The sequence below is a fragment of the Eimeria maxima genome, genomic scaffold (genome assembly GCF_000499605.1).
Source record: "Eimeria maxima Weybridge genomic scaffold, Emw_scaff362, whole genome shotgun sequence".
NCBI classification, from domain to species: Eukaryota; Apicomplexa; class Conoidasida; order Eucoccidiorida; family Eimeriidae; genus Eimeria; species Eimeria maxima.
In genome coordinates, this window is record NW_013563823.1 from 9132 (window position 1) to 20933 (window position 11802).

At 53.7% G+C, this 11802-nt stretch overlaps 2 protein-coding genes across 2 annotated transcripts; both read left to right on the forward strand.

The window, feature by feature from the left end:
• Positions 1 to 2363: 2363 nt before the first annotated feature.
• On the forward strand, positions 2364 to 7589 carry EMWEY_00030130 (hypothetical protein, conserved; the record flags this gene model as incomplete). The annotated part of the gene is made up of 1 exon (XM_013478286.1): positions 2364 to 7589. The coding sequence occupies one exon, from the start codon at positions 2364 to 2366 to the stop codon at positions 7587 to 7589; it is 5226 nt and encodes a 1741-aa protein (XP_013333740.1).
• Positions 7590 to 9073: 1484 nt separating this feature from the next.
• EMWEY_00030140 (hypothetical protein, conserved) lies at positions 9074 to 11802 on the forward strand (the record flags this gene model as incomplete). Its single annotated transcript, XM_013478287.1, has 7 exons — positions 9074 to 9593; positions 9715 to 9954; positions 10270 to 10332; positions 10450 to 10614; positions 10733 to 10846; positions 11004 to 11222; positions 11447 to 11802. The coding sequence occupies 7 exons, from the start codon at positions 9074 to 9076 to the stop codon at positions 11800 to 11802; spliced, it is 1677 nt and encodes a 558-aa protein (XP_013333741.1).

Consider the following 11802-nt stretch of genomic DNA (forward strand, 5'->3'; position numbering starts at 1 on the left):
AGCAGCACCACTACCAGCAGCAGCAACAGCACCAACAGCAGCAGCAACAGCAGCAGCAGCAGCAGCAGCAGCAGCAGCAGCAGCAGCAATAATTACCTGATTAGGTGTGCCTTAGTGATACATTTTAGTACACAAATAAATCCACTGCGACGCTCACGAGCTAAAAAGACACTCCCTTGGGCTCCATCTCCCTGCAGCAGCAGCAGCAGCAGCAACAGCAGCAGCAGCAGCAACAGCAGCAGCAACAGCAACAGCAGCAGCAGAGGTAGTCAATGGGTTAAATACAGGTTTGTAGCTCCTCCGTCCATAACCGAAACCGCAAGAGACCCAGCAGCAGCAACAGCAACAGACCACTAACAGCAACAGCAGCAGCAGCAGGAGCAGCAGGAGCAGCAGCAGCAGCAGCACTACAAGCAGCAGGAACAACAGCAGCATCTTCATCACCATGACAAGCAACAACCAACAGCAGCAGCCACAACATAACCAACAGCAGCAAGAGCAGCAACAGCAGCAGGACAACCATAAACAGCACCACCGCCATCAACAGGAGCATAAACAGCAGCAGCATAAACAGCAACAGCAACAGCAGCAGCAGCAGCAGCAGCAGCAGCAGCAGCAGGAGAATTACAAGATATCCTCCTATATCGAAGTCCCTAAGAGAGAATCGATAGGCATGGAGGCCGCATTGGAGGGAGACGTCCTCCTCTACAGCAGATGGCTCCATCTTATCTATACTCTCTCTCCTCTTCTTGCTGCTGCTGCTGCTGCTGCTGTTGCTGCTGCTGCTGCTGCTGCTGCTGTTATTGGTGCTGCTTGCTGCTCCTGTTGTTCCTGCTGCTGTCGTGTTGTTTGGGCAACATGATATGTTCTCCTTTAAGCTCGGCTTGTGACTGCAACAGCTGCTGCTGCTGCTGCTGCTGCTGCTGCTTGAGGGGGGCAGCAGCTTTGCTGCTGCTTCTGTTGCTGCTTGCTGCGTAGATGATACAACCATACGCTGCTGCTGCTGCTGTTGTTGCTGCTGCTGCTGCTGATGCAGCAGAGGCTGTGAGCTACAACCTCCAGACCCCACACCAAGCATTGTAAAAAATTATATGCTGCAGCAAAAGGAAGAGGCGGCAACACTTCCTGCTGCTGCTTGCTGCTGCTTGCTGCTGCTTGCTGCTGCTTGCTGCTGCAGCTTGTCTTGTGGCAGTTGCTTCCACACACTGCTGCTACTGCTGTAGCTGTTGCTGTTTAGACGAATGGCAGCTACTGCTGCTCGTGCTGCAGCTGCTGCTGCAGCAGGGGACCTCAGGCAGCTGCAGTATGAGACGAGACTATGCAGCAGCAAGGAAGGTACCGTTGTGTGGGGTTGCTGCTGCTGTTGCTGCAGCAGCAGCAGCAGCAGATCTTTAAAAAGGATCTGTGTTGTAGAAGGGCCAAAGGGGAGGGTGCGTGGGAGACAAGAATGCTGCTGCTAGTGCAGCAGTTGCTGCTGCTGCACTTGCTGCTGCTGCTGCTGCTGCTACGAAGGAGTTATGCCAAGAAGTTTATAAGAAAAAGAAAACAATCGAGGAAGAAGGAAGAAACAACACGACGGGGTTGGTGGTGGGGGTCGGTGGTGGCGGTGTTTGCTGCTGGGGTCGCTGCTGCTGCTGCTGCTGCTGTTGCTGCTGCTGTTGCTGCTGTCCCCATAAGGTATTTATAGTAATATTTATTCATTATTTACTTACTCTTTTATTATATAGTAATTGTCTTTACTATTTCCATTATCTGCCAATGTGCTGCAGCGCCGCTGTAGCAGCAGCGGCAGCAGCTGCTTGCGACCCAGCAACAGCAGCAGCAGCAGCAGCAGCAACTGCAGCAGGGCGGTAACGTGGAACTGCAGCAAAGTGATGCTGCTGAAACATGCGGGCTTCGAGGGAAACATACAGCAGATTTTCCCCTTAGTATTTGTTGCTGCTGCTCGTGCTGCAGCAGCAATAGAAGCTGCAGCTCCTTTTGCTCTTGGGGTCGACTTGCTGCTGCTGCAGCTACCGTTCTCGCTGCTGCTGCTACTGCTGCTGCTGCTCCCCAGGCGCACATTTCATCTCTTTGCAGCGAAACTTCTGCAGCACAGCATCATGTATGCTCCCGCAGCAGCAACTGCAGCAGCAACTGCAGAAACAGCAGCAGCAGCGGTTATGTTCGGTTTGACCAGTGGAGAGTCTTCCCAGTGACACAGCGGCCAACAGCGCTGCTGCAGCACGGCTGGTTGCTGCCGCTGCTGCTGCTGCTGCTGCTGCTGCATTTGTTTCAGCAGGTGCTGCAGTAGAATTCGCTGCCGCAGTTGCAGGCTTGCTGCTGCACGTGCCCGCGCTGCTGCTGCTGCTGCTCATGCAGTCATGTCCTTGCAGAAATCGAGGCCGCCTGCACCCCAGAGTTCGCTGGAATGTGCTGGTGCAACAGCAGCGGGAGCAGCAGCAGCAGCAGCAGCAGCTCCTGCTGCTGCTCCCAATTCCTCACCAACAGACACAGCAGCGGCAGCAGCGGACACCGTTATTTGCCCTGAAGGGTCTTTTGCTGCAGCAGTGTCTCCCACAGAAGCTTCTGCTGCTGCTGCAGCTGCTGCAGCAGCACCTGTACACGAAGCCGCTGCAGCACGTTCTGTGGCAGCAGCACAATATTCTGAAATAGCTGCTGGTCTCTCTCCAGCAGCAGCAGCAGCAGCAGCAGATCGCCGCAACAGTTTGGGTGCGCTCAGCAGCAAATGCTGCAGTGCAGCAGCAAATGGCTGTGCTTTCTCCTGCCCTTGTCATTATCTGCCTTCTTGCGGATGCATGCGGCGGTTGGGCCACTCACCGCAGCAGCAGCAGCAGCAGAAATTCAGTGATGCTGCTGCTGCATTGAGCGAGTGGCATAGCAGCAGCGGCAGCAGCAGCAGCAACAGCCCATGCGAGGGCAACTCCCCTGGTTGGCGAGCTGCATTAGCAGCAGCAGAGAGGGAAGAGTCCGTAGTAGCATTGACACCAGCGGATTCAGCAGAGGCCGCAGCAGCTGCTGCAGCAAAGGATACAGCAGCAGCAGCAGCTGCTGCTGCTGCGCTGCAGCTGCGGTGGTCGCTACCGCCTTTGGGGCTGCATGTAATTTCTGCTGTTTGTTTTTGCGGATTTATCTCGCGTTCTTCTGATTTGTTTGTTATAGACATTGCGCATGCAGCAGCTGCTCCTGACGGAGACAATGATACGAATAGTAGTACAGAACAGCAGCAGCAGCAGCAGCAGCAGCAGTCACAACAGCAGCAGCAGCAGCGGAGAGCAGCGCATTCTCAACAACAAACACATAGCCGCAGCCCTGTGCACCACCAGCACCACCATCAGCAGCACCACCACCACCACCATTACCACCACCACCACCAGCAGCAGAAGCAGCAGCAGCAGCAGCAACAACAACAACAACGTGAGGATGGTTGGTATTGTCAGTGCAGTTTCCGAGTGTACCTGCAACGGCAACAGTACACGGAGCTGCAGCAGCAAGTGCAGCAGCTGTATCCAAAGAGCCCGCTGCTGCAGCAGCGGAAGGACAGCAGCAGCAGCAGCAGATTGTTAGGAGGCCAATGGAGCGGTATTGATACAGAGTTGAGCAGAAGCACAACAGCACGTTTGTCTGCTGCTGCTTCTGCCTTATTTGCTGCAGTACGTCTCGGCAGCAGCAAAACCAACAGCAGCAGCAGCAGTAGCTGTTGCTGCAGCAGCAGCAGCAGTAGCAGTAGCAGCAGCAACAGCAGCAACCTGGCGCCCGAGGGAGGCGGAACAGAGAGCGGGGGCCCTGCAACAGCGGGAAAGGAGGCAGCCGTCATAAGCCCCAAGGGAGCAGCAGCAGCAGCAGCAGCAACAGCAGCAAAGGAAGCCCCGGAAGTTGCTGCCTTTATTGGGGAGCTGCTGCAGCGTCTGGATATTATGTGCGACGTATCTATACAAATATTATTAGGTATAAGACAGCAGCACATGCGCTGCTGCAGCAGCTGCAGCAGCAGACTCCGGCAGCCGCACCCCCTTTCCCCGCTGCTGCTGCAGCAGCAAGCTATGCTCCTGCCGCTGCACCGCCGGCTACGTTGGCCTATTACATATTTGGAGCTTACAGATGCTGCTCTTGCTCTGCTGCAGCCTCCTGCTGTTGCTCCCGCTGCTGCTGCTGCTGCTTCTCCTCCTACTGTAGCCGGTGCTCGCCCTGCTGGTTGCAGGGGAGAAAGGAGGAAAAAACAACAGCAAAAGCAACAGAAGCAACAGGGGCAGGAGCAGCAGGAGGAGGAGAAAGAGGAGGGAGCAACTCAGTTGCAGCTGCAGCAGCAGCAAAGGCCTGCAGCGTGGCTACAAGGGAGAGCTCCTGCCCCTTTCGTGCTGCTGTCAATATATCATATATGGAGCAACCGGGTGTCTCTGCTGCACTTCTCTGCTGATAGGCAGCAGCAGCGGCGAACAGCTGCTGCTGCTGCTGCTGCAACTGGAATGAGGGGGGCAGCAACACCCAGAAACAAACGCAGCGTTTTGCTGCTGCAGCCACGGCGAGGTGCTGCTTCGCTGCTGCTGCTGCTGTCAAAGCCATTGCCTTCCTCTGTGTGTGAGCGGCTGGAGTCAGCACTTACGCGGCAACATGCAGCAGCAGCAGCAGCAACGGCAGCAACAAGTGGATCGGCAGCAGACAGAAACCGAAGTGGCAGCAGCAAAAACAGCAGCAGCAGCAGCAGACGAGCGCGGTTTGCTGCTGCCTGTCAGCCGTCTAGGCGGAGGTGCTGCCTGTTGTCTCTGTCTGTCCCCTCCATCGTGTTCCTCCCCTGGATTCCTCCTGCTGACGAAAAAACAGCAGCAGCAGCAACTGCAGCAGCAGCAGCAGCAGCAACTGCAGCAGCAGCAGCAGCAACTGCAGCAGCAGCAGCAGCAACTGCAGCAGCAGCAGCAGCAACGGCAGCAGCAGCAACGGCAACAGCAGCGCCAGCAGCGGCAGCAACCGAAACGAGCTCTTGCCGGGAACTAACCCCACCCAATGACACAACGCCAGCCCAAGCTGCAGGTCCTCTCGTTGCTGCTTTTGCTGCGCTGCCGACGAGGAAACAGCAGCAGCAGCAACCGCTGCAGCAGCAGCAGCAGCAGGAGCTGGAACAGCATCAGGAGATGCTCGTCCTTTCTGAGGCAGCAGAAGAGGCAGCAGAAGTTTCACTTACTAAGACAATGCACCAGCAGCAGCAGAGTTACAAGAAAGGACCATTGTACGACCAGCAGCAGCAGCAGCAGCAGAAGGAGCGCATGCAGGGAAATGGAGACGCATTAGATGTGGCTGAGAGCGAGCCTTTGTTGTCCCCGGAGACGGAGCAAGGGCAGCAGCAGCAGCCACGACGGCAGCAGAGGCGCCTGCAGCAGGAACAAGGCGGGGGCCTGTCGCCGTACGAGATGCAGCAGCAGCTGCTGCATGAATTGCAACTGCAGCAACAGCGAGCTTCAGATCAGCAGCAGCTGCAGCAACACCAAGACGAGGAGCACCAGCACCAGTGTTGCCGGCAGCAACCACACCAGCAGCCACATCAGCAGGAAGAACTGCAGCCTCGACAACAGGTGCAGCAACAACAGGAGCAGGAGCAGCAGCAGCAGCAGCAGCAGGAGGTCAACAGCACGAGTACGATGAACAGCAGCATCTTCCAGCTAGCATTCAGCTGTCTGCAGCACGAAGTTATGAGGACGCCGCGCATGCGTTTTCTTTGCTGCAGTTATTCTTCTCTGCTGTCTGCCTTCTTCTTAGGGGCTGAGGATGGGACAATTACTGTGCTGCAGCTGGCAGCAGCAGATACAACACTGCTGCTTGGCCCTGCAGCTGCTGCTGCTTCTGTAACCAGCTGCAGCACCACCACGCATCACGGACGAAGCAGCAGCAGCAGCAGACTCAAACGCGCGCTACCCAGAGTCGCGTTCGCCTTGATGGGTGGCCAGGGGTACCAAGAAGGCAGCGGGAGCATCAGCAGCAGCAGCAGAGCAGCAGCAGCAACACCAGAGCAGCAGCAGCAGCGGCAGCTGCTGACTGGCTCCTCCCTTCCTCGTACAATCAAATTCATCCGGGAAGAGCCTGTAGACGTCTTGTCCGTGCTGTCGCTCTTGCTGCCTCATGCCAGGCAGCAAGACCCCAGCAGCAGCAGCAGCAGCAGCAGCAGTGGGGGGCAACAGCCCGTTCTTCTGGCAGCAGGAAGAAGCGGCAGCTTGCTGCTGCTGCATGCAGCTACAGCTCAAGTTCTGGCAGCATTTATAGTGCAGAAGGGAGCACTTCTATCTCCTGCAGATCCAGTTGCTGCTGTTGCTGCAGATGAGGGTCGTCTGCTGCTCTTCTGCTGTCACCGCAGTGGCAGCATACGAATTCTGCAGCTGCAACCAGTAACCAAACGCAGCAGCAGCAGCAACAGCAACAGCAACAGCAGCAGCCCTTATGGATACCAGCTCATACTGCTGCTTTGCGTATTTCCAGGCGTGCCACCTTCGCATGCAGCTCCGTCCTACCCCCCTATAATTGCTCTTAGAGGCAAGCAGCAGCAGCAGCAGCAGCAGCAGCAGCAGCAGCAGCATCAAGGGTGGAGTGTCGGTAGCAGCACTTTATACTCCGGAGTCTCTTCGATCCGCAGCGCATGTGTTGAGCCGGACAGGCGGTTGTTGCTGTTGGGCAGCTGCGGGAAGCAAGGGGTTGTCTCTATCTTGCGATACAGCATCAGTAGTAGTAGTAGTAGTAGTAGTAGTAGTAGCAGCAGCAGCAGCAGCAATGTAGGAAAGGGGGATGCAGATGTACATGAAGATGCTGTTGCTGCCAATATTTTAATTGTAGCAAGGATCGCTTGCCTCGCAGAGACTATCTCCTGTCTTGTTGTATGGAGGGAGAGAGGCATTTTGATTGTAGGGGGAGGAGAGGGGGCGCTGCTGTTGCTTCTGCTTGATGCCCTGCTGCCAGCTCCTCAGGGAGGAGCAGTAGTACCTGCAGCGAGAATTGCAGCAGCAACAACAGCAACAACTGCTAAAGTAACAACTGCAGCAGCAGCAGCCCCAACACAGCTGTCGGAGGGGCAGCCCGTTGCCGCACACCCGGGCGTTACATCTAGACAGCAGGAGCAGTTTGAGAAGCAACACCAGCAGCAGCAACCGGAGCAGCAACAGCAACAGCAGCAGCAACAGCAGCAGCAGCAAGAGCAGCAGCATCAACGACAGCAGGATAGGCTGAAGAGTGGATCCATTATCCAAAGCCACAGCCGCGTATCAGCAGCCCGAACTGGTCGCCTATCTTCCCTGTTAAGTCATCGGCAGCATCACGACGATCACCAGTTGCTGCTGCAACAACTGCAGCAGGAGCTGCTGCAGCAGCAGCCTGGCTGCAGGGGTGACATCGAACACCTCCTGCAGCAACGAATAGCAGCAAATGCGGAGTGTCTGCTGCTGCTGCGAGCACACAAGAAAGCTGTACAGCGCATCTTCTTATTCCCTAGTGAAGGGGTCTTCATATCTTGTGGGGTTGAGGGCACTTTCAAAATGTGGCGAGTGCCGCCTCCACGTAACTTCACAGCTAGCTGTACAGCTAGCTGTACAGCTAGTCAGTCATATGGCTAGCTAAGCAGTAGGCAGCTGCCTAGCATCTCCGGAGGCTCCACGCAGTCAGTTAGCCTTCGGTGCAGCTGCTTTCGTTGCAAGCTAGCTAGAGAGCTAGCTAGATAGCTGGTTATCTAGCTGTCGAGGTCTCTAGATCGGTTGCACCTAGTCGTACGACTAGCACAGAAGCACAAGATTTAACACTCCCCTCAATGAGAAAACAGTGCGCGCTCGCCTGGGCCGCTTGTCACTTGTTTAAAAGGCAAACCACTGCAGCATCTGCTGCAGTTGCAGCAGCAACAGGGTTACTGGCAGCCCTTTCGTTCATAGTCTTCAAGGTAAAGACTGAACGTAGAGGATGCGAGCAATTTGATGGGCTACTTGGCTACTGTAGATATTCAGCAAGCATAGGGGCTCAGTGTACGCACCGATATGATGGGGATTGCAGTATCAAGATGAATATTTTAAAGGTGGCAAACAGTGTCTGCTTTTGCTGGGACATAGGCCCCCCTCCATCATCCGGATGGTGCGGGGAGGAGGACAAAAGTCAAGGAGGAAACCGTCTTGAAACTCTTGTTGCAAGGTAGCCTCACATACAGTCACAGACGACGGCTTTCCAATCCACTCACTAACGCCGTGAAGTGCTACTTGGCGCTTCCTTGGCCCCCAACAGCTGCCTGCACATGAAGTGAAAAAAGAACCAGGTTGACTGCTGTATTGCAGAAGGAACCAAGGAGAAGGAAGCTGAACTAATTACGTGTATTAAGGATTTTTGCTCGATATATTGTTGTGGTTAGCTACTGAACTGGCACTAACACTTCCGCCGGAACTACAGCGCGAATACTCTACCGGTGTAGTGGAGGAGCCTATATATTTGACGACTTAGGGCAAAAATTGCGCTAATCGCCGTAGAAATAACTATTATATGCAAAATTAACTTGTGGCCCAAGTTTTTATTCCTTTCTCATCTGAAGTGCATGCTGGCAAGAGTAATAATGGCAACGAACACAGAGCTCGATCCCCCGGTAGCTTGGGCTGCGGTTGGATGACGCTCGAGTTCGAATTCTTCACAGTTGGGCCAAAACGGAAAGTCCTTTTTTCTTTATCTACTACAGTGAATCCTTAAACTTGTAGAAGCGAACAACAGTAGCTCAGTGAAGGGAAATATCGCTGGAGCGCCCCTGGATCCGCCAGCCCACGGGCGACGATATCGCCGTCTAGTCCTAGCGAACGGTCCGCTTTTTTCATTGATTTATTTATTTTTTCTCGCTTATGCATGACGTTCTTACTTAAGGGTGTTGGGGCTTCTTGAGCCTGGGTTGCAGGAGGAGACTCCCAGACCAGCAGCTGTCACTGAGACTCTGTTATGTTCAGCAGCTGCTTTCTCTAAATCCGCTAAAGCTTCCAAACTGCAGTTTGCTTCTGGCGTCGACTCTTTGCCCAGGAAGGAGGTTAAGGAGAGCGGAAAGGCTTGCTGCACCTTGCGGAAGGAGTACGGGGTAGGGATGGCGCCGGACAACCGAATCGGAGGGCATTATTCTGGCAGGTTTGGGTGGATTGTTTGGTTTGTCGTGTTGTTCGTCCTCGCATATAATGGAGATGCCTCTGATGTGAGACAGGATGCGGAAGGCTCGTACTCCGGCGACGCCAACTCTTCTTCCGATTATGAGTCTGGCAAGAGGTCAACCGCCCCACCCCCAGGCAATAGGGAGAAAGGAGATTACGCTAATGAAGAAGGCAAGGAGATGTATCTCAATTACTCAGCGGCAAGTGGTACAGACTTTTTAAGGATGTTGAAGCCAGCGGGAGCTGCTTCTAAAGATTTTCTCAGCGTGTATATGCAGAAGGAGTTGCAGAACCTTGAGCGGGTGAACAGTCAAGAAGACAAGAAGGCCTGGCCAGTCATCGTCTTCGAGAATGACTATGTCGTGTGTTCTTGCCTAGCCATCTACGACAAAAATGCAAACACTCTTGTATACGATCGGCTTCTGATGCATCCGGATACTGTAGACAAGGCGAGGGCGCGTGAGTTGCTGTTCATTGCCTGCGTGTATGCCCGCTGCCTGTTTAGAACATTTTGTTGATTGCTAGTGCTTGTATTCTTCTACATTATCCTATCCCCTTTTAACTTTTCCTTTGTGTGCAGTGGAGACACTCGTCAATGAGATGGTACAGCCCCCCGTGTTCTGCAGGACACAGAGTGTTACTGTAAATGTTTCTCCTAAAAATGGACTGCTGATAGACGCACTGGCCAAGACTGGATTCTGTCTGAAGCGCTACAGGAAGGGTTCAAAAGAAGGAGGAATGGGAATATACGAATGGTCCATGGATATGCCGTTTGCAGGGAGTTATCACGAACATCGGGAACGGCAAATTCTCACGATGGGTAGGCAGAACTCTAGGCGTTGCATTTCACTTCGCCACTGCGTTTTCCGTCGGAAGGTTTTGTGTTCTTTTGCCGTCATTGTCTTACTTTATGTCTCGTGCATTCCTCGTTTTACTGTAGACCTAGGCAGGTGGGGGGTCCGCTTTAACAGGCAATTATAGCTCTGCTGCTGCTGGATTTGTTGGCATTTTGCACCATATTCTCTCTTTGTGTCCCACTAGAGACATAATTGGGCTTGCACATCTCCGAACGGCTCCCAAATAGAGCTGTCGTCTTGTGGATAGGGTGGTATTCAAGGTTTGTTTGTTTGCGCAGCGGATCACGTATATACTTTTCGCGAAAAGGTTCGGACGCCTGGGTGGTCGTATTATGTCTCAGGTGAGGTCGTCTGCAGCTGAATTGGGAATGAAGTCAGAGGGTCCTACAAAATGGCAGTCATAGCAGCCTGTGGAACTCACTGGGCTTTTTTTGTTTCTTGTTTTATTCTGTGTACAGATTTGGAGGCTGAAGCATTCGACCAGGTGCAAGTCAAGATGGCTTCGACTTTGTCAAATGTGGAGGCGCTCCGCGCATCGGAGGTTGTCCTCGAAAAAGCGAAGGACCTTCGGGACGGGGGTGGCATTCTCAGTGCGAAGTACCCCCGCAGTTTTGAGCTCGTTGGTGAGCCTACTCGAAGCTTGTAAACGGGGCTTTTTAGTGATTGTTTCTCCTCTACTACACCCCCCAAGTTTCGAGTGTACACTGATATTCACGTTAGCGTGATGCGTGTTTTCTGCAGCTGTCGGTAAACAGCGTGGAACGGTTTTCGGGGTTCTGAATGCACACATAACTCAGGGAGAAGTTTGCATGATCGATTTCATGGGAGCCAGTGCCCCAATAGAAGACTATGTTAGTAAGTTATGCAAGGTATTTGCCCAGGCCCGTCGATGATTCGGTTAGCAGGAAGGCTCAGGCATGCATAGGGCTTCTGTAGGCATGTGCACCTAGTTCTCAAGGAAGCTTGCTTGCTGTGCTGTTTGCACTGCTACACATGGCCTTGTGTCTCTCAGAAGCACTGCTGCTGACAGCAACACTGCGTACTTTGGAAGACCAGAATTTGAAAGAGGTCGTACTGAAAGCCGTACCGGTGGAGGATGTCGGCACAGTTGGCCTTGCAGCAGAGTTGGGTTTTGTTATTAAAGCGAATTCCAAGGATTCACTGATGATGGTCAGAGATGCATCTATCCCTGCACCAGTGATAGACTACGCCGCCTTACCTCGCTTGTACCGTAAGCCGATATGAGGAGCTTCGTGTGTAGTTGGTTCGAAGCAGATGCCCAGTCAAGACACTTCAGTATTGGCCCTGGGCAGCTGCGTTAAGCAGGCCTGTTCTGCTGTACCCTTGTTTTTCGTGTCTGCACACTATTCCGTTCTGCAATTTGATTGGCACGCTATTCCGCTTCTCAATTTGATCGGCACTGGACAACGTTATGCTGTGTTGGTTTCGTCGTAGGCGCGCAGATGGATGTCCTCCAAGCTTATGATAGTCGTCGGCGACACCGTATTAAAGAGGACAATCTGTTCGCTGCTGAACTAGCTCGGCTTCTAACCGATGAGATGCCCTGGTTCATCAAGAAGAAGACACAGAGTCTGCTCCTGCATACGGGCGCAGTCTTGCTTGCTTTCGGGCTTTTTGTGATAGCGCGTTCCCTGCACCAAGCAAGGGAAAGAGAGAGAAAGAGGCACCTGCGATACGTGCATATACCAGTAGATTCCCTACAAGAAGGCGAGGGAGAGTCGGCTGTGGCCGTGGCAGGAGAAAACGGAGCAGAGTTGGCCGCTGCCAACCATTCCACGGTGAACGTTTAG